The sequence below is a fragment of the Leptonychotes weddellii genome, chromosome 2 (assembly GCF_054177405.1).
Source record: "Leptonychotes weddellii isolate Sample4059 chromosome 2, ASM5417740v2, whole genome shotgun sequence".
Lineage (NCBI taxonomy): Eukaryota > Metazoa > Chordata > Mammalia > Carnivora > Phocidae > Leptonychotes > Leptonychotes weddellii.
This window is the reverse complement of record NC_138370.1, coordinates 127,427,766-127,450,607: the sequence shown is the minus strand read 5'-3', so window position 1 is coordinate 127,450,607 and position 22,842 is coordinate 127,427,766. Positions and strand designations below refer to the sequence as shown.

The window sequence follows — 22,842 nt, the reverse complement described above, 5'->3', positions numbered from 1 at the left end:
AGATGGGAGTGTCTAATCAAGATAGAAATTAGTCCTTTAATAAGCAGAGGAGGTAGAGAGAAGAATATTCACATTTCTCTTTTCTAAGGAATCTGCTTTCTCGTTTGTTCTTTAAGCACAGCCTCTTTTTTCTCCTTAAAATTTTATTTCTGTGTAATCTGCCTATTAACCACATCACTATAGAGTGAAAACACTTCTATCAGTTCTTTATAACTCTTAATAGTTGTGGTACAAAGTTTGACAGAAGAAATTTCAGTTGTTGGCCAGTGTCATTTGTGGGGGTTGTCTGAACTTAGGTTAATTTATTTGATTCTTCCTCCTATTAAGGGTTGGCTTTGTTTTTTTTTTAAGTATTGTTAGAAAATTAGGGCCTAAGCATGATCAAGATCAGGAATGGAAGACTTAAAGCTGAAGTTTCATACCTGTGATCTCTTAGTGTCTACCTTACAACAGTAGTAGGTGTATTAAAGTAGTTCTTGTTTTGAGTTTTTATTTTTACCTTGTTATTTTATATGTACTTCAGAACACACGCATACTTGGAAAAAGGAATACTCTGTATATTAATTACAACATTTCTTTGTGGTCAGTGCAGAATTACTTTCTGTGATGTACTTGGATATCAGAACTCTGGATCTCCTGGCCGTTGACTTGAGCAACCTTAGACAGAACAGTTTTTAAAAAGATTTCTCATTTCGGTTACCAGGATAGTACTTGGATTCAGCATCAACACCCAGTGAATATTTGCCTCAACACCCAGTTTTTAACTCTTGCTAATGTATTTGCCAAAAGTGCATAATATATAGTAATTTTGAGGTATTGTCATCTTTTTATTTTAGAAATCTTAACTGTATTCAGAGATTTTAAAAATTAACCTTTACATTTGAGTTCAGAAGCTTTGTTCTGAATGACACTGATAAAGAATAGCAAAAATGTGTGCAGGGGAAGTAGCCTAAACTTTTCAGGGTTCATGATGTATACTGTTTCAGTGTAAAAGCCTGCTAGATATAATGTCTATAAAATATTCAGCATGCTCAAAGCAATATGAAAGAAGGCTTCTGATGTGCCTTGTTGGATCATGTCACTTTCTGAGTCTTGGAGTGCTAATCTGCTAAATTTTTATGCTTCTAGCTTTTAAATCTCCATGTTTTTAAAAAAATACTTGATTTATGGGCGCCTGGGTGGCTCAGACAGTTAAGCGTCTGCCTTCGGCTCAGGTCGTGATCCCAGGGTCCTGGGATCGAGTCCCACATCGGGCTCCCTGCTCAGCGCGGAGCCTGCTTCTCCCTCTGCCTCTCTCTCTCTCTCTGTCTCTCATGAATAAATAAAATCTTTAAAAAAAAAATACTTGATTTATAGAAATTACAAGTAACATATAAATGTTCTCATTGTTTAAATCTTTACCATGAAAGAGTACATTGAGTACAAAGTGCACTTTCCCCTTGGGGGGTCACCCCCAACCCATTTCTTTTCAGAGGATATCACTTTTGAGTTTGGTGAGTTTTCTTCCATAACTTTTGCATGCATTCACAGACATGTATGTATTCATATTTCATGAGGCCTTTCCCCCTTGTGTAGGACCTTCTACACCAATTTCTCATAAACTATATATAATGAAGGAGCCACTTTCATGCCATGGTGCAATACTTTTAATGCCTTCCTTTTTCACCCTAACTTTTGAAGTCTTCTCGTGGATGGACAGGGTAAGTCTGAGGTGGCTTCTTGGTTGGAGGGAAGAGGCACCCCTGCTGTGTACATAGTTATCAGCTTCTATTGACCGTTACTCATTTCTTCTTCGAACTCCCGGAGCTATAGCAAACATTGATGTTTATGACAGTGACAGGCAAATAACCTACATCTCTGCTCTTGTCTTTTCTAATTACAGCAGTGTTCCAAAAAAAAGGTTCCACTCAACAAAGAAGCAGCTTTCTTTCTGTATTTGTATATGCTGTTTTGAGATGGTGGAAGGGGCTAAGAGAAGAATAGAAAGAAGAAAAAAGGTGGGAAGGCCTGAGAGCATTACTCTGACCACCCACTTTGAAGTTGAGTATACCTAACAGTGAATACCTTGGTTGGGCCCAGGAAAGTGCAGAGAATGAGGCTTCTGGAAACATTCACAGATGCACTTTCTCACAGATGCACTTTCTCACAGATGCACTTTCTCACAGATGCACTTTAAGAATCCATGATTTGGGGAAGGAACTTTCTCATTTGTGTATAAACGCAGGAATGAGTAAGGAAAGAAAAATAGTTGTATGTCTAGTTTATACACATACAGTATAAAAATATATATAGATGTACATGCGCATGTATATATATTATTGTGTGTATGTATATATTTATTCACTGATCTTAATTTATCCTCCATTGACATTTCTGTTTTTGTGTCTTTTTTCATCAATTAATAGTCTTCCAGAAAGCATTATGCTTTTTTTAAATTTTATTTATTTGACAGAGAGAGAGAACATGAGAGAAGGAACACAGCAGGGGGAGTGGGAGAGGGAGAGGCAGGCTTCCCGCCCAGCAGGGAGCCCGATGCGGGGCTCCATCCCAGGATCCTGGGATCATGACCCGAGCCGAAGGCATACGCTTAACAACTGAGCCACCCAGGTGCCCCCAGAAAGCATTATGCTTTAACATGGGTTAAGAATCACTATCTGATCCATTAAATGCTATTTTGTCAAAGGACAGATATAATCACCCCTAAAAAAAAAAGAAAGAAAGAAAAAGCCTTCAGAAATGTAGCATTTTCAGACAGTATTTAATTGTAGGTTAGTGACTACCAGAACTGGAGTTTAGAACTCCAGAGCATCTAATATCTAAGTGCAGGTGGGTCCCTTCTGCACAAGGCTGCAGTGGCCCGAGCTGGGTCCGGCCCCCATTTCCGGTGTGCTGTGGCTGCAGTAACCTGGCTGCTGCAGTAACCTGGCTGCTGCAGTAACCTGGCTGCTGCAGTAACCTGGCTGCTGCAGTAACCTGGCTGCTGCAGTAACCTGGCTGCTGCAGTAACCTGGCTGCTGCAGTAACCTGGCTGCTGCAGTAACCTGGCTGCTGCTTCCGCTTCCCCGTCTGGCTTTTATCGCCACTGCTGCCTCAGCTGTCACAGCGTGTCTTCCCAGCCGGTTTCTCCCCTTCTCTCCTGCCTCCTCTTGGCTCCTCTGGCCTAGCATGATCAGAAAGTCAGAGCACGCTCTGATGGACAAAGCAACAGTTTCGGAATATTAGAGCTTATCTTTGAGATTTTGTTTTGACCGCTCCCCTCTTGATAATCATAGGTTGATTCTTTACAGTTTTCTTTTTTCTTGTTTCTGAACTTAGCTTCATTCTGGATACTAGAGGATCCTAAAAGGCTCTCCGTTAGATGAAAGAAGTTTTACTATAGTTCTATAACCCAAACAATTATAAATAAAGGAAGTGAGTAGTAAGATAATTGTAGTACTTGGTGGCTGCCATTTATGGAATATTTTTTATGTGTCACACAGAGAGCTAAAAAGTTCACATGTATCAGTACTTACCGATTGTTTTTTTATTTCTTAAAATTTCCAATAGAAGTGCCAATACATAAAACTACTCTCTTAACAATGAAAACTGAAAAGAAAAAAAATGGGAAGGAGGATTAGTCCATATAGAATTCATATAAGTAGATGGCTACAACATGTTTTTCATCAGAATATTTGATTCAGTATCTCTAATTAACTTACCTAATTTATTATAAAATACAAAAATTCTGATAGGGGAACCTTGGATTTAGAACTTTACATTCCAGAGACACAGATCCTGTAGTTTTAGGATAGTTCTTATCTCAAATTTTAGCACCAGTCGGAATCACCTGGATGTCTTATTAGCACAGATATCTGGCCTTCTCTCCAAAGATGTTTGTTTGTTTATTTTTTGTGAGGTATAATTGACATATAACATTATATCGGTTTTGTATGTACCACATAATGATTCAATTTTTGTATATAATGCAGTTTTTTAAGTGAAGTACAGAGAATGAATTCATATTCCTGCATAGTATGATACTACAGTTCATGTTCTTAATCACTGTCTGCTCCCTCAAATCAGTTTAGGTAGAAGGCAGTAAAATGTGCTGAGAGAGAGCAGAGGAAAGGTGGCAAAGAAAGCAACTTTTTGGACTAAAAGACTAGTATTGTCCTCAAAACATATTCACCTGACTTATTCTATCTTGTATCTTTCTCCTTTTTGTTTGGCTTTTAACAGAAATCTATGTTAAAGAGGTAGAATCTTACAAAGAAGCTGAGAGAACATATTTTTCTAGTGTAGGTTATAGATAGTAAAAAGTCTGGGAGGGGGCGCCTGGGTGGCTCAGTTGGTTAAGCGACTGCCTTCGGCTCAGGTCATGATCCTGGAGTCCCTGGATCGAGTCCTGCATCGGGCTCCCTGCTCGGCAGGGAGTCTGCTTCTCCCTCTGACCCTCTCCCCTCTCATGTGCTCTCTCTCTCTCAAATAAATAAATAAATCCTAAAAAAAAAAAAAGTCTGGTAGGATGATGGTGAGAGTGTAGCAGAATTAACTGGATGGTATCTCCTTGTTATCTAGTATTTTTGGAAATTCCTTAAATAATTAAAGAGAGTTGCCTAAAAGACATACTGCCGCTTTATCATTGTACAAAAGGTAACATGTAGCCATCATAAATAAAAGAATCCCATTTTATTTATTTATTTATTTATTTATTTATTTATTTATTTATAAGTAAGCCCTACACCCAATGTGGGGCTTGAACTCACAACCCCAAGATCAAGAATCACATGTTCCCCACTGAGCCAGACAGGCGCCCCAAGGAATCCCATTTTAATGAATTTTGCAGGATATCACAACTGTTATATTTCCACCCAAACCTTATTAAAATGGAAACTTCTTCCTATAGTGTAAAGTGGCTCAACTATGAGCTTTAATATTTATTTTGAGAAGTCAGCAGCGTATGATAAGCACAGCTTGAAATTATGAGAAAGGAAATGCTTTTAGAGTTTTAAAAGCAGTATACTTGAGAGAGTATCAATATGGTGTCTCTCTCCCCCCCCCCCCCCCATAGCTACATCTGAATAATTATGAAAGGTTCATGGTCTTCCTAAAACATCAGGCGAGGGCTGCTGGCCAAGGTGGTATCCCTGTTTGCAGGGCCCGTCTTTGTGACTGGCTGGTTCTACAGTTGCCATACCAAATAGACTGGACAGCAGCAAGTGTCAGAGGGGGAGGCATGGAAGGTGGGGCAGAGCTGGGAAAGTTTGAAACGCTGTGAAACAGAGAAGAGAGACTGTCAAACTGACAGCAAGAGGCATGCAGAAAGCAGAAGTTGTTTGAGCATGCTGCCTTTTAGAGTGTGGTTCCTCTAACTTTAAATGTTTTTAGGGACTCTTGAGAGACATACACATCTGTTTCCTCTGCCTTGATGAACTTAAGAAATCTGGTCATCTGATACAAATGGTTGGTAAAACTCTGACCCATCACTTCTTCCCTCCTCAAGGCCTGAGAGATGCCCCAGCGTACCCTTTGCTCACATTTCCTTTTCACTTTCCTCTACCTCAGTCCCGTGAGCTTTCATCCTTCCTGACTTAAATTTCACGTGGTGATAGCATGGGGTTTTATCCCCCCCTCAATTCTCAAGCACTAACAGTGATGATAATGGCTGGTATTTACTGACTGCTTACTTTGTGCAAAGTGCTATGCTGAGCATTTTATTTACATTACTTCCTTTAACTCTGAAGTAGTTAATATTGTCATTGAAGAAGCAGGCACAGAAACAAGTAATTTGCCAAGGTTACTGAGCTTCTAAGTGGTGGATCTAGTGTTCACTGTGGGCATTCTGGCTCTAGAGTCCACATGCTCGCAGCTTCCTTCATCACCTCCACCACTGGAATCCCATCCTAAACTGAAGGCTCCTTTTCAGACAGCAGCAACCCTCTAGTTTCTCATTCTACTCAGCAAAGCCCTGCTTGCTAAATGAATAAATGAATGTGAAATTCACAAGTCACCGATTTGATAGAGAAAATAGTTATGGATGTAAACAACACTGAATAGCCATCTGTGTGACAAGGACTTAGGAATTTCTTAAACACCTGTAATTGCCTGTTTCTTGTTTATTACCTTGTTTTTCATGTCTCTAGTGACTAACATATAGTAAGTGCCCTGTGCATATTAAATTAATGAATGTTATGTACAAATGAATAAAGCCTGTTAGAATGACTTGTTTGTTGGGGCATAAATACAGCTTGATTTTGTAGAAGTTGGGGGTTTTCATGGGTAAGGTGAAATAGGAGGGTGAAAATATACAATTGCAAGAATATAGAGTGCTTTGGAGTTATATATCTATACCAAGTGTCTATTAAGACTCTGATATTTGGTAGGTACTGTTTTAAGCAGATGTATAAAGGTGTGCAAAACAGGCAACATTCTCAACAAGCCCATGACTTTTGTGAAACTAGTTAGTTTTATAGCTGAGTAAATTAGGACAAGAGCAGGATAAATTTCCCAAGATGATCTAATAAGTTGCTGGTAGTTTTATATCTGTAAATCATTGCCTATGGTACTTAGCCATGCAGTCGATTTTTGTTATTAAGGTAGGAGTTAGCTCTAGTCTTATGCTGGTTATTTTTAATAAGTGAAAAGATTATGCATTATAATACTCCTGGCGGTGTTTGTTTCTAAACAAAATAATGATAACTCAACTTCTCAGGTATAATCATTTTATAGTACTAATTATCATCCTCAGTTAATATCTGCAAAGTAGTACTGAGTCTTTCAAATGTTATAAACCTAAAACTGTAGAAATCTCAGCATTAGAGGTGGACATAATAGATTTTTGTCTGAGAGAGGGAAGGAAGTGAGTGGGAGGGAGGACTGGAGCATGTGAAAAAGTCATGATCGTTCAACTGAATAATCTTATAATTTAGGGGCGCCTGTGTGGCTCAGTTGGTTAAGCCTTGGACTCTTGATCTCGGCTCTGGTCATGATCTCAGTGTCATGAGATGGAGTTCTGTGTCGTCAGGCTCACGCTGGGCGTGGAGTCTGATTAAGACTGTTTCTCCCGGGGCGCCTGGGTGGCTCAGTTGGTTAAGCGACTGCCTTCGGCTCAGGTCATGATCCTGGAGTCTCGGGATCGAGTCCCGCATCGGGCTCCCTGCTGTCAGCAGGGAGTCTGCTTCTCCCTCTGACCCTCCCCCCTCTCATGTACTCGCTCTCTCTCATTCTCTCTCTCTCTCAAATAAATAAATAAAATCTTTAAAAAATAAATAAATAAATAAATAAAGACTGTTTCTCCCTCTGCCCCCCTCCCTGCCCCCCCACCCCGTGCACTCTCTCTCTCTCTTCTCTCAGAAAAAAAAAATCTTATAATTTAGCAGAAACATCTGGCCCTTTCACCAATGTCATCATGATGATGATTTATCAGAGAAACCCTTCTGTGCTAATAACAACTAGTAAAATGTTGGGTCTGTAGGGGTGAGATTTTTCTTAAATTGTAAAACTGTGTTCCAGGAATCTTTGGGAAGTAGAACTTGTGAGCTTTAAAACTGATTTAGTTGTACAAGTTGATACATTTTTTAAAAACACCATTATGGGGCACCTGGGTGGCTCAGTTGGTTAAGCGACTGCCTTCGGCTCAGGTCATGATCCTGGAGTCCCTGGATCGAGTCCCACATCGGGCTCCCTGCTCGGCAGGGAGTCTGCTTCTCCCTCTGACCCTCCCCCCTCTCATGTGCTCTCTCTCTCATTCTCTCTCTCTCAAATAAATAAATAAAATCTTTAAAAAAAAAAAAAAACCACCATTATGTGCAGGATAGAAACCAGGCAATAGTAGGAGGCAGCTACCTGTAAAAGAAATAAATGAATGGTCACTTACCTTCCAACCTGTTAAGAATAGGCATACCTGGGGAGCCTGCATGACTCAGTTGGTCAAATGGCTGCCTTCCGCTCAGGTCATGATCTCAAGGGTCCTCAGATGGATGGAGCCCCATGTTGGGCTCCCTGCTCATTGGGGCGGTGGGGGGCTGCTTCTCCCTCTGCCCCTCCCCCCATTTGTGCTCTGTCTCTGTCTCTCAAATAAATAAATAAAATCTTAAAAAAAAAGAATTGGCATAACTATAAGAAATCTGTTTCTGAAAATCTATCTATATCTAAATAACATCATTTGAAACAAAAAAAAATTAGAAATAACCCATATATGTTCACCAGCATGAAAATGGATCAGAAAATATTGACACGTACAATGGAATATTACCTCATAATACAGCAGCCAAAAGGATAAACTATAGCTGCACACTACAATGTGGATGAATCTTTAAAAATGCAATGTTAAGTGAAAGGCTTTCATACAGCATGAAACCCTTTCTATAAAGTGAAAAGAAGATGAAGCTAAATATATTGTTTAGGTATCCATATATTCATAATAATATTTTTAAAGTAAGGTAATGATTTACACAAAATTCAGAAGTAATTGCCTCAAAAATGGAGGCAGGAATTCAGAAGAAAGAAGGAGCACAAAATTTTAAGTTGTTGGCTCATTTCATCAGTTGGGCGATGGTTTCATGGATATTGGTTCTATTTTTTAAGAATTAAAATTATACATTGAGGGGCGCCTGTTTGGCTCAATCGTTAAGTGTCTGCCTTTGGCTCAGGTCATGGTCCCAGGGTCCTGGGATCGAGCCCCGCATCGGGGTCCCCGCTCAGTGGGAAGCCTGCTTCTCCCTCTCCCACTCCCCCTGCTTGTGTTCCCTCTCTCGCTGTGTCCCTCTCTGTCAAATAAATAAATAAAACCTTAAAAAAAAAATTATACATTGAAGTTAGCTATTTGAAGAAGTTCTGGAGTAAGTCATTTTAGAAATTAATTCCCACCTTCATTTATCTTTTCACACTACTGAATGTATCCAGTGTTCTTATATATGCCCAACTAAGTTAATGGATGAGGAGGAAACTTGTTAAGATGGTTATTTCCAGCTCTTTTCCTCAGAGTAGAGGTATAGTAAGTAGTATATCCTTCACGGTGATCAGGAAGAATGTGGTTGCAGCACACAGCAGGAAAGATCCGTGCTCGGTTCTCAGTTTCTCAGAAAATACTTATAAACCTAACTAGAATGTATAAGAGTAAGTGGAATATATGGTTTATGAAGTGTGAAAGTTAATAAAAATTTCCTCTTCCTCAAATCTTAAATTGAAATTCATATTTGGGAAACTTTATAGGGATGTTGCCTGTGTTATTTTGGTTTTGCTTTTCGTTTTGTTTTTATTTTCCCTAATTAAAATTTAATCCTTGGGTTGGCGTGCTGACATTTCAAGGTATGAAAGAAAACGTGGACTTTGGTTTGGGGACATTAAGACAGATCTTGGGGAGCGCCTGGGGGGCACAGTTGGGTAAGCATCTGACTCTTAATTTTGGCTCAGGTCATGATCTTAGGGTTGTGAGATTGAGCCCGACATGACGGGCTCAGTCCCGAACGTACACCCTGCGTGGGAATCTCTCCTTCCGCCCTCTCTCTACCCCCACCCCCCCAAAGGCAGATCTTGAAATCCCAGATATGCTGCTTGCTAGTTGTGTGATCTTGGGCCAGTGACTTGGCTCGACTTTGGTTTTTTTGTATGTAAAGCGGAGATACCAATATCTGCTTTGCAAGATTCTTGTGAGGATTTGATACAGTATTTATAAAGCACCTAAAGGAAAATAAGAGAGTTAATAAATGATAGGTACCTTAAGTCATAATTTTTCCACATTGTATAACAGGGACATTGAGCATGACAAATCATTCTTTTTCTTATAATAGTAGCTGAGTAAATATTCTTAAAAGGAATGTGACTTCTGACTTTGACATGTGAATCTCATTTGCTTTGGATCAATTTTAATGTGGAAAATTTGAGCTGTGTAAGCAGCTAGAACCTAGTATTATTCAGATCATCACCTTGGATTTGAATTTCACCTAAGCCTGTTAGTTCTGTTTTAGGGCCACAGACTATACCTCAGTCCTCTTCACAACTACCTTATAAATATGTGCCTTTATTCACAGGTAGGATTGAATGAGAAAAAAGTTCCAAGGTTTGTCTCACTGATGACTTAATGTTACCTTTACATTCTAAGCTAATATTTACCTAGTAAAGACCCAAATGTAAAAACAGTGCTAAACGATGTTTAGAATTATTTTTATTGGTTTACAAATAGTGCCTGTTTTCATAGTAAATTCATTGCTTGTGAACAATGAGTAACTGTTCAAACTGAAGATTCAAGGGTGTTTACCTGCAAGCAGGTTTGCCTTAGAGGGTGGAAATACAGGTTTTCCTGCTCACTCACGGTTCTTATTTCTGAAATGACTGCTAATACCTCCTCAAACTGACAGATAAGGGAAACTCAAGGCTAGCTCCTGCAGGAGGGTTTTTCCCTCCCTTTGGGCTTCCCTCCTGGTGTCTTCTACTTGGAGAGAAGAACCTTTGGAAGGAGTATTATTAACCAGGTTTCTCTGCTTATTGACCTAGGTGTTCTTGTTATGCTGGTGTGTTGTAATCAATCCCTATCTGTTCAGGGTTAGTAAATGCTTCTTGGCTGGTTGGTAAAAAGATTGTCATGGTTTGTGACAGGCTCAATTCAGGTATTGGTGGACCCAGGAAATCTCGAAGCATTCAGATTTCTTTTTTGTTTTCACCATTCTGTATTTTAAGAATGTATCAGTGACTTACAGTCTTGGTGCCGATGTACAAATAGGCAGGGCTCTTTGGCATTGTGATTTCAGGAACTATTCAGTGTAAGTTTCATTTAAAGGTTTTATTTTTTTTATTTATTTATTTTTAAAGATTTTATTTATTTATGTGAGAGAGAGAAAGAGCACAAGAGGGGGGAGCGGGAGAGGGAGAAGCAGACTCCCTGCTGAGCAGGGAGCCCGATGCGGGACTCGATCCCGGGACTCCAGGATCATGACCTGAGCCGAAGGCAGTCGCTTAACCAACTGAGCCACCCAGGCGCCCCCATTTAAAGGTTTTAATGACTGCTTATAAGGTTTTGAAGTATTGCATAGCTTAAGGTTTTAATGTATAAGATGGAAATGTATATGGCTAGAAAGGAATCAACCTGTAATTAAATGTGACTGGGTTAAATGAAGGCTTGTGTTCAGTATTTGGATACATAAATTCTGCCTCCTTGAAGAGGTGATCTTGTCTTACTGCTGCATGTCCAGTGCCTGGATTGCTGCCTGGCATGTGGAATACTCTTAGTGAATATTTACTGAGTGAATAAATGAATGAATGAATAGCTCTGGGTCCAGATGTAGGAGAATGGTGGAAGAGATTTAAATAGAAATGAATAAACCTGGGATATTTTGTTTTCCTTAATAACTTGCTAATTTTCTTCCTAATTGTAAATAATCATATATGTATATGCATTTTGAAATTGTACCTGCTTGCTTTCCCTCTGCCAGTTTGAGAAATGCCTGTTTATCTAGAGTCTGGTTCTTAGCATTTTTTTCTTTGAGCTCAATCTCAAATTAGGATGAATCATTTATGAAATTTTAATATTATATTTAAATGTTACATAGCATGCATATGTATTGTATATAAAATATAATTATAATACGGAGAATTTTTTTTTTAGTTCTCAGAAATCAAGGTATCCTTCTAACTAGGAAATCCCTAGAATGAGAGACTTTTAAAAATAAACATAGTTTTATCTTCTGATTAGAAACATAATACATACTTTATGCAGAAACTTGGTAAATACAGCAACATCAAAAGGGGGGGTTGCCATTAATTGGAAAGGATTTTGCTTTTTTACCGTCAAGTTTTTTTCTTGCACTTCTGTCCAGTCTAGAAAGTCAGGTTTTTGTACCTTGGGGAAGGAAATTATAAATGCCTAAGAGTATGATATTTAACTTGAAAATCTGTTTTTGCTTTTTCTTAAAACACCACCTTCAGCGGAGTAAAGAATTTTAATAGCTAGGTATATGAGGGTAAAGATTAGAGGTGAATTATGTGCTTGTTAAATTCATCTGTCTCTTTTATCATCTCTCCTGTGGAGTATTACCCAGTGTTAATTGTCTTCCTATTATCCAGCCCTTTTATCCCAGAGTGAGGGAATTGATGAGGATATGTGCATTGTGTTATGTCTGATCACAGTTTGACTAGCACAGTCTGGAAGTGGGTTGTACAGGATGAGAGCAGCAGCCTAATTGCTCTCCCTGCATCAGCAGCATCTATAAAGCATCCTGGGAATTGCTCGCCCCACGTTCAGAGCAGCTGGTCACATGAGCCTGGATTTTCAGTTCAGTTCATTAGTCAGCCATTTTGGTCAACACCCTGCTTACTGCGCACAACCAATCCTATTAGAACTCAGCATCCCGGCTCATCTGAGCAGATCCTGGAAGTGATTTCTGCAGTTCAGGATTTTTTTTAAGCTAAATTGAAAATATTGGTTTATTTTTCAGGGTTGTTTTTTTTTGTTGTTTTTTTGTTTTGTTTTGTTTTGTTTTTTTCCTGCACAAAGGAGGATTTTTCACTTACTCATGCAGAGGCCAGTTTTTTAAAGCCAGCTAAGGTGGCATCAGCTGTGCAGGATTTAAAGCCGATAGCTCAGCTGAAAAAGGAGGGGGTAGGGAAGAGAAGATAAAAGGAGAGAAGCTAGGAGAAGACCAGGCATCATCTTATTTTGCTATGTGGTAGGAACTATCTATGAGAAAAGATAGTATTAAATTGTTTATCTTGAGCAATTGCTTCTTAAACCGTAGGCATTTTTCCTTGTGATTTGTTTTCATCTCCCCCACCCCTTTTCTTGAGAGCTTTGTTCCAGAGCTTTGGATTTGGGGTTTTTTGGTGAGGAGGTTTTATTTATTTTTGTTGGGGTGAGTGTGTGTGTGAGTGTGTGTGTGTGTGTGTGAGTGTGTGTTGTGGTCCCAGCTGAGTCATCATGTCTGCTCTGACGCCTCCAACCGATATGCCAACCCCCACCACTGACAAGATCACACAGGCTGCCATGGAGACCATCTACCTTTGCAAATTCCGAGTGTCTATGGACGGAGAATGGCTCTGCCTGCGAGAGCTGGATGACATCTCACTTACACCTGACCCAGAGCCTACCCATGAAGGTATGGTCAGACCCTATCCACTAGTATCTCACCAGCATCCTCATTGTTACAGTAGGCTGGGAGGGTCAGGGAGAGGTAGGAAGAACCCATACTCTAACCTGTTAGCAACCATGAAAACCTTTCATCCTTACCTACTACCCAGTTGCCCTTCTGTACTTTCGGGGGAAAAAATATTTTTTCTCTGCCCCCTGAGGTATCCTTTCAAAAGATGCTGATGCCTATTTAGAGCTCTTTGTCTTTATGCCTTCTAAAAAGAACATTTGAGGTCACTTACCACATTTGGCCCTAATCGATAATGAAGAAGCTATTAGTATTGATTATATACTAAAATATTATGGAAATTGCAGTAATTCTTAATAGAGTAAGTTAAGACAGCAAGACTGTAGGATTGTACATGACATAGTTGAAACATTCGGTGTTTTACCAAGGGGCATCAGAGTATAATGTTAAACAGGCTATGATATCTAGAAAATATTTGGTCAGACATTATCATTTTTTAATAATATGGACTATAGATGAGAAAGCAGTTTTACATTCAGTGCTTTTTGAATGAATATGGACGCTTAAAAAAGGATAATGCTTTAAAAGGTTAAACATGATTAGTAAGGTAATCCCTTCCCATGGAATCTATTGGCCATTGCTTTTTATAAGTTATTTGTGGTAACTGTGATGACCCATTTGAAATTTCCACAGTCAATACCTTTGAGACTTTTGTGGTCGCTTACTTAACTTGTGACTTTCTCCTAGAACCTTTTCTAAATTATCAGAGGTTTTCAGTTTATACCCCTTAATTCTCCTAACTCAATGCCATAAGGAAGAGAATTAGTTTGAGTCCTAGATGCAAATATTTTTGTTTTTTATGGAGTGGCCTCTTAGCTAGTGTTTATTCTCTAGCTTTAAAATAATGACAGAAATGCTCACAAATGAGAAATTCTTTATCAACATCTGCCTGGTATTTAGGCATATCTTCAGAATAGAGACCGTAAGGTGAGCTGCACATAGCAGATTGGGTTTGGGAAAAGTGATTCCTTGCCCTTGACCTTATATTGCGATCTTATCATGACTCAGATCTCACCCTTTATTCTGAAAAGGATTTTATTTTCCCAGTTGGGCTTAGCCTTGAGAAAGTTTTAGAGCGGATTAATATCTCAGAACACAAAGTATTCATTTTGGTGTGTCTTTAAGTCGTTTTTAAAACCCTTTGCATCCTTTAACAATTGGTTTGTCAACTGGGCAGCTTCCTGTGGCTCTAAGTCTCAGAATCAGAACATGCACAAGGATTGGAAGACATCAGCTGGAATTCCATAGAATGCCAGTATTGTTTAAAACAGCCTCCAAAGGTTTAAGAATCTTGAGGGAAGAAAAACACATTTTTAGAAGGCTACCAAGAAGTCTTTTAGCAAATGCCTCAATTTGCATACTTGGTTTTCAAAAATATTCTCATCCATATTGAAAGTAACGCAATATGAAATACACCTTTAATTATAAAACCTAGTATATCAGTGTCTGAAAAATAATTTTTAACAATTTTAGTACTTTGACTATGTATTTGTTTCTAGAACAAGATTCCTTTGAGTGAGCAAAAGTGAGCTGTTCGGTTCATGTAAGCATTTGTAGTGGTGCTGTATGAATCCTTCAAGGGGCAATCTGTGATGGAAAATGTACGTGACCTGCAACCTAAGCTCTAGGTGGCACATCCTTTGATTAAGGAAAATAGACAAATAGGGAGTTCCCAACACCTTAGAACCAACTATAGAGGGTGTGGAGGAAAATAGGGAAATGCTGTCATTGAATTTTGGAATTTTGCCTTAAATTGGGCAAGAGAAACAACAATTTCAAATGATTAGAAATGGAAATAATAAAAGAAAGTCCAGGCCCAGGAAGGCATCTGTAGGTTTAGTGATCTAGGAAACAAGGTGGTGCTTTACAGGGCTTTTATTTCCTTGCTCTACTAGCTAACTCAGAATGTCTGAACAGTCATTTGGACTCAGGAAATGTCTGCTTTAATATTAATACCAGTGATAATTTTTTAGGTATAATTTAGCTATCGCCAGGCCAGTGATAATGTGAATCTCACCTTGTTGACAAAATGGAGCACCTGGTGCCTGGACACACAGGAGTATTCATACTGTACTTCCCAGCTGACTCATAAAGGGAAAGATATCTGACCACACAACTCCTGCAATGAGGCATCCTGACTCCCACAAGAGAAAATGGGCAAAAAGCATCATACACCCTTGTAAGACGATAATATAGATTGTGTGTGCCCTCAGCAATAGAAGCTTTGCAGTTTCCAACTTTTGTTTTCTAAAAACAGAGCTCCCACCTCTCACTCTGCAGCCTAAAGTATAGGCCTAGACCTAGAGTTTCTGCCTAGCTTGACCCTTAAATACATGGGAATAGAAGCATTCATTTCATTATTCCAGTGCTTATTGGTAGTTAAGGAGGTGATCTCTCGGTACACTTTTTTTATTTTTTTTTTTTAAGATTTTATTTATTATTTGTCAGTGAGAGAGAACACAAGCAGCAGGCAGAGGGAGAAGCAGGCTCCCCACTGAGCAGGGAGCCCAATGCAGGGCTCAACCCCAGAACCCTGGGATCATGACCTGAGCCGAAGGCAGATGCTTAACCAACTGAACCACCCAGGCGTCCCACAGTATACTTTTTTTCCCCCAGTACACTTTTTGTAAAACCAGGAGGAAATCTACAAATCTATGATTGTAAGTAGATTTCCCCTAAAGACAAGAGCCTAGGATTGATTCCACAGGAGAGGAGAGGGTTCCGAAAAGGGCTTCGTTCAATGAGTGAAACTGGGCTGGACACTGTACATAACTAGGCGATCATCAGGCAGACGTGGGGTGAAGGGGGGACATTTCCAGCAGTACCTGGTGAGCTGGCTGAGCTGGAGAATAGCAAGTAGTTAGGAACGGTAACTATCTCATTGTAGGTTAGGAGGATTAAGTGAGATAATTAATGAAAAACACCCTATAAACGTTAGTTATGTGTGTAATAGTTATTCATGGAGCCACAGTTTGAGCCGCACCACATTCTTAAATACATTACCAATTTAATGTATATTTCTGTTTTTTATAGCTAACTTTTTGGAGCAGTCTAAACTAGTTGTTTACCAGACAGACTAAAGTAATAGTAAGAAAGCTTAAATTCACGTTTTAGCATTGTCCTTTCTTGGACCTCCAGAACCAAAAAAATAATTGGTTAAAAATATAAGTCAGTTATCAAGCAATACTTATTTTCCTAGTAACCTTTTAAAGAATGGGAATCCGACGTTGAGAGACAATGCACACAGATGATCAATTTAATACAATAAAATACACCATCTGGTTACAAAGACAGCTATAGGCTTTGAAGTTACTTTTTTGACTTGGGAAACTTCCTTTTCAAATACAGATAAGAAGAGACAGACTGTGGAAGAAGAGATCTATTGGGCAGACACGGTGATTTCCAGGTTACTGTAGAGAACTGTATGTGATGGTGGACTTCATACGTGCCATTACTGCATAACTCTGCAGTGTCCCTGACTTGCAGTTTGCTTTAGTACTAGTTCATTACAAGAGCTGGCATTTTACTGTAATGTATAAAGAGAGAGCTTATCTGAAACATCTGCAAGCGTAGTAATGATGCTGCTTTATATGCGAGGATGTGTTTTGGTCAGTCTGTTGGTAGAAATATTTACTGGACATCCCTCCATGCAAAGTCCAGTTCTGGGCACTAAGAAATTGATAGCCCTTCACATTTCCTAGAGGACAGTCTGGGTACAAATTATGGATGCAGATTTGTGATCAGATTTTTCCATTCAATAGGAAATACTTTACGCTTAAGATATAATGGGGAATACTCTACTGATAAGATAAAAATAAGCAAGGAAAAAATAGATGTAATGGAAAGTGTTATTCAGTGACTATGGGAAATGTCTGGTGCTGAGATAACCCCATTGACATTTACTAATGTACTTTTACTCATTAATATTACTGCACCCTAGTATAACCCTATCCTGCTTGGGGAACTTCATATGTTTTCATGTAAAAAGTGCATGTCCCAATGGGCATTTTGGCAGGGGAAGCCAAATGGCTATTTACCAAGAAACTTCATAGCATGAATTCACTATAGTCTAGTGCAGGGCTGGGCGCCTGGGTAGCTCAGTTGGTTTAAGCTACTGCCTTCGGCTCAGGTCATGATCCCGGAGTCCCAGGATCGAGTCCCACATCAGGCTCCCTGCTCAGTGGGGAGTCAGCTTCTCCCCTCTGAGTCTCTCCCCTCTCTTTCTCTCTCTCAAATAAATAAATAAAATCTTTTAAAAAAAAAAAAAAAGCCTAGTGTAGGGCTTCTAAACCTGGGATCCTTGATCCTAAAAATCATACATAAAATTTTATATCTGTATATTTTTTTTCTGGAAGAAAAATCCTTAGTGTCCATTAGAACCCCCCAAAGGAAAAAAATAATACTTAAGAAACTCAGTTTTATCATACAAACTCTTGGTCCTTCATTCAGCATACATTTAAGTATCCTACTTAGAATTTATGCACCATACTACAGTAGGTTGTAAGGTACAGCACAGTGAACAGGTCCAGTCCTCTGTATTTTCTGGACTTATTGGCAAGTGGGGGTGTGGAGTGGGGTACTTCAAGTGAAATAATAGTCATTGCAGTACAGTGGTACAGAGTAAAAAATCTTATTCCAGGGAAGATTCCCAATTGAAGTAATGTTTGAGGTAAGACCTAAAATGTATACAGGAGTTATCTGGGCATAAAGTGGAGGCAACAGGTATTGGGGGAGTAGGGGTGGTGAGGAGATAGTACTTTCAGAGACCCAAATGCCAGAACTGAAAGATTATCAGTATGTATTTTTAGCCACTTTCCAAATTTCCTTTCCATGTAATTTTCACCTCTTTAACCAGAAATATTAATAAAGCCACATGCTCTACTAGTAACAGAATGTTAGAGGTAGTGATGAAATAGATTTTTTTTTCTCTTCTGATTGTGGACAATGTTAATTTTTTAACCATAAAATCTGAAGTGTCTTAACAGTGAATACGTTGTATTATGTGTGTGCATTTACTCCTATACTTTAATAAAATGAGTATATACTAGATTATATATGAATTTTAATAGCCCTCCTACATAAGACTTAATAATAGTCATTTCTCCAAATTAATAGAAAAACCAAACAACTATTACTCTTTTATTTTATAAAAAAGTATCAAATTTATTTTGTAGCTGGTTTCATTTTTAAATTAGAGCTATTGAGCACTTCTTGTAACAAAATTCTTTATCAGAAGTAGGGAAAACAGTAATAAGCTATTAAATCCTGACAGTGAACAAAATTGTGGGGTCATGCATTTATAAAAGCCATTCTTAATGGTAAAAAGTTTAAGACAGCTATTACTCTTAATATTGAGCACCAGTAACATGCAAATTTGTGAACACACTTCCTATTTTCACTTATTTATATGTGACCATTCCCTTATCTTTTTGATGATAAGCATGTATTTACTGAGAAAATTATAAGCATACAATGCTTGATGATTCTTATGTGAAATTAATTGAAGTTGATGAAAAATCAAGGCTGCAATTATTTTCATAAGTGAACATGTTAATCATATCAAAAGTATCACTTGATTGAACTATATAAATGAACTTTTCTGCATTTAACGCAACACCTGTATACACACAAGGCATCTGGCTATTACAGTTCCCTGTTATGATTAAACAAACAGTGCTATGTGTGTTGGGGCATAAAGGAAGGATATCTGTGCTGTTTCCACAACGAAGTCTTAATTTTGTTTTTCATTTTCATTTCTAAAACTACCAGGAACTAATTATGTCACATCTAGATTCCTACACCTACTTTCACCTTTTCTCCAAACCCATTTTTCTTCCTATACTGATTCATTCTTCATAAAATTGCCAAAGAAGTCTTTATGAAAGGAAACTTTTCATTCTTGTACAAGAGCCCTGTTTTAGGCAGCCTACTCTATTACATGTAGAGTACTCCTGAAAAGGGGGTGATGGGGTTGTCGTGGAGGGGATGTTATCATTTATTGAGCAGTGATTTTGGTGCCAGGAACTGTTTCCTCTAAGTAATAGGTATGTAGTATCTCATTTAATCGTTACAACAACCTTTGGAGCCTAGGTGTTATTATTAACCCCCTTTTACTAATTGACACTTGGGAATGTAGTAAGTGGTAGAGCCGGGATTCAAACGCAGGCAGCCACCATTCAGCCTGCTTGGGACACTCCAATACCAAAACTCTGAATGTAAGTCCAACAGCAGACCTGCATGTAACAGAGGGCATCCTCTCTGGTTACATCTTTCCAGCAGTTTTGTACACAGTTGCTCACAGCATTGGCCAGCTTAAGTCCAGTGAATGTCAGAATGAGGCCAAAGCATGTCATTTGGGGTGTGCTTGGTGATTGCCATCAATTAAATTGGAGATCTTAGCTTTTATCCACTTGTTTTCATTTTCTTCTTTCCACTCATTTTTATGAAGTACATGAAAATATTTACATGATTGCACAGATACCACCAAACAGCAAAAAGGGCACATTGCTGAAACTGACCTGGCTGGCAGGCAGCAAGCACCTTTATGTGCTAAATTTAAAATGTTTCTCAAGTAGATGTACAAAATGATGGGAAAAGAGAATAGTGGTAAGAGGAGTATTCGTGATTATGGATTGTTTGAAATAGTCACTACATTGAATCCTTAGTCTTGAAAGGCCAAGTATTTCCATGCCCTTCGTTGGGTAATTTTACTTATCTGATGTTTTTTTTCAAACTCCTGTTCAGTACCTAACGATTTCAGCCAGCTGGTTGATTCTCACTTCACCAGGACCCTGATTATTCTTGCTATTACACTACTCCCTCTTGAGATTCTGTATGCTGACATCAAATCCAGAAATGGAAGGCCCCTTGACTTCCTTCATCCACAAGGCCTTCTCTAGCATGCGCAACACTCTTCATTTCCTGAATCATTGGGTACTGTCTGTGCCACTTGATTGAATGTGCTTGGAATCATTCTCCAGTGATTAATTTTAATCTGTGTGATTCCTCATTTATGAAATTATGTAGAAAGTTCTTTGGGGCAAAACTTTTCTTTTGCATCCTTCAGAAGGCCTCGTGGTACTGTGTATTGTTTATGGTAGCTATCCAACACACTTTGGGTGAACTCAGTAATACCTCCTAACCCCACCAAATAATCAGTGGTGAAAGGAAAGATTATTGAAATACCTTCCCTCCATTACACACAATTGATGTTTTTTGAGTTTTTTTAATTTTTTAGTCACTTATTTCCTATTCCAGACTCCCACTATATCTTACTTAGAAAATTGAAGTTTAGTATAATGTAATAATTTGTTATTGTTGTTTTCTAATATATCCATGAATAATATTCAGTGCTGATGAGAGTGCAGGAAGGCTTATGGGTGGGCTCTGCTGGTAGGTGTATACATTGGTGCAGTCTTGTTGGAAATCACTTTATCACTGTGAATCAAGAACCTCAAAAAATTAAGTTTCAGTGATTATACCAGACATCCATCTTCGGGAAATAATCAGAGATACTGATTCAAGGCAGTTTTATGATTTATAGTAGCAAAACCTTAAAAAGCAACTCAAGTAGCCGAACAGGAAAATGGCTCAATAAATTCTAGAACATCTATACAACAGGCACTAAAAATGGTGTTGGGGAAGAATATTTAATGGCATAGGGTATTGTTTAGAATATAATTTTTAAAAAGCTGTCTCCCAAACTACATACACTGTGGTCACAATTTGTGTTAAAGGAAGGGGTACACATTCATCACAAGTAAAATAAAATATACCAAAAATGTAAAAAGTATTCCCTCTGGATAGTGGAATGACAGGTGATTATTATGGTATCTTTATGCTTTTTTATGTCTTCCAAATATTCTACAAGAGGATATATTACTATAATCAGAAAACATGCTATTTTTTTAAAAAGCGGAAAGCTTTTTGAAAACTACAGGTGTGCAATCATCCATCTGACTCATATTTATTAAGTACTTTCCATAACAGTTTTACATATCCATGAAAAGGAGCAATTGCCTAAAAGCAGAGCTACTGCTTCAGATTCTATCGTCAGTATAATTTTTTTGTATGTCTAAGAGACGTTTTGAGTTTTTCCACGTCATAGGCCTGTGTTTATTTACTGGCATGCTTTGTTTTCAAAGCTGTCTGAAAGCTGCATGCCGTGCACAAGGGTGACCCACGGGGTCTAGACTCGGGTACATTTGGTACAGCATTTGATTTATCCCTTCCAGAAGTGTTCAGAAAATAAAACCTGAATTGTTAGGATTCTGGTTTTCACAGAATCCTGTTACTGTTCTATGCTTTTGATATGGCACATGTCCTTTTGTAATCTGCCCTTGGTTAGATTACGGGAACATTTGCTGCCACCAGCCCGGATAGCCTCTGATCTCCATTGTCACGTTCTCCAAGTTGTGATTACATGTGCACAAGGCAGTCTTTGTGAACTTTTCAAAGTGTGGAGGTGGTAGCTTTCAATACCATCTCACAAGCCTACTGGGCAAAGTTCTTTGGACAAAGTTCATCCCTTCTTGTTGCTCTGCTGTGGAATAGCTTGGCTAGTCACCCTTTCAAGGTAAGTTTTGCCCAAGTTTTATAAACTCCTGTCTGAGAGAGAAATATTAGCAGAGCTACATGATGCCTCTGAACTGACTGTAACGTGCTCTCCATAAAATCCCCTTTCTCCTTCCCTGGCCAGTTCCTTCCCACCTCCTAATGCCCCTGCCCTGGTGTCCGCTTCAGGGCATTATCCTTAATCACAGTGACTTACCATCTTTCCTACCTATTGGTGAGCCTTTCTGGACCTTTCTTAAAGCTTTTTCTTTAACCTTTAATTTGTGCCTTTCTTAACAGAGTTTACATTAACTCTTCTTTGGGTTATCAGTTTCCAGTGCCAGAAGGTCATTTCTCATAACCTGATCACGGACATATTTACCATTTTCCAGACATAAATCTGTAGCAGGTTAGATAACTACTCAGTGATGGAGCTCAGATTGGAATTCAAGGTGTCGGGTTCCCAGCCTTGGGTACCCATGAGACCTGGCTGGAAAGGGCAAGTGATGTGATTTGAAAGTACCCACAATAGTCTCTGCTCTTCATTGTGCTGTATTTTGTTTTTTTGGCAGTGCCAGCTTTTTGGGGGGAAGTAGAAAGTATAATGAGGCACAGTTTTCCATTATGGCTTTTCCAGCCTCCCGCCAATCCACTATGACTGCTATGAAGTACTTTTTTTTTTTTTTCCAACAGCAAGATAGAGAACAGGAAGGCAGGGGAGGGGCAGAGGGAGAGGGAGAAGCAGACTCCCCCTGAGCAGGGAGCCTAATGTGGGGCTTGATCCCAGGACCCTGACCTGAGTCCAAGGCAGCCGCTTAACTGACTGAGCCACCCAGACGCCCCTGAGGTGCTTTTGAGTACAGAGGAGTAAATATGAAAAACTGTTCCTTACAATTTTTCATATTTGAACTTTGCTGGAGAACAAACAAAGATTTGATGAGGGGTGCCTGGGTGGCTCAGTCGTTAAGCATCTGCCTTCGGCTCAGGTCATAATCCCAGGGTCCTGGGATCGAGCCCCGCATCGGGCTCACTGTGTCTCTCTGTCAAATAAATAAATAAAATCTTTAAAAAAAAAAAAAAAGATTTGATGAGCTTAGAAGCACATGTGTAGAGGGAGAAAGAAATAGATTTATTGACAAATGGCCCCTAAGTAATTATTTAT

General features: G+C 38.9%; 1 protein-coding gene across 7 annotated transcripts in view; it reads left to right on the top strand.

Annotated features, from left to right (window-relative positions):
* RUFY3 (RUN and FYVE domain containing 3) overlaps window positions 1–22,842 on the top strand; it is a 78,976-nt gene that overhangs the window by 1,979 nt on the left and 54,155 nt on the right. For 2 of the 7 annotated variants that reach the window (XM_081812299.1, XM_081812304.1), the window contains exon 1: window positions 11,987–13,067. The exons of 2 other annotated variants lie outside the window; for them this stretch is intronic. In XM_081812299.1, coding sequence (XP_081668425.1) covers window positions 12,890–13,067 — 178 coding nt within the window. In that variant the 5' untranslated portion in view covers window positions 11,987–12,889. Of the gene's footprint in view, window positions 1–11,986; window positions 13,068–21,097; window positions 21,703–22,842 lie in introns of those variants that run through there. 3 more of the 7 variants (XM_081812300.1, XM_081812305.1, XM_081812302.1) reach the window with 3 other exon arrangements.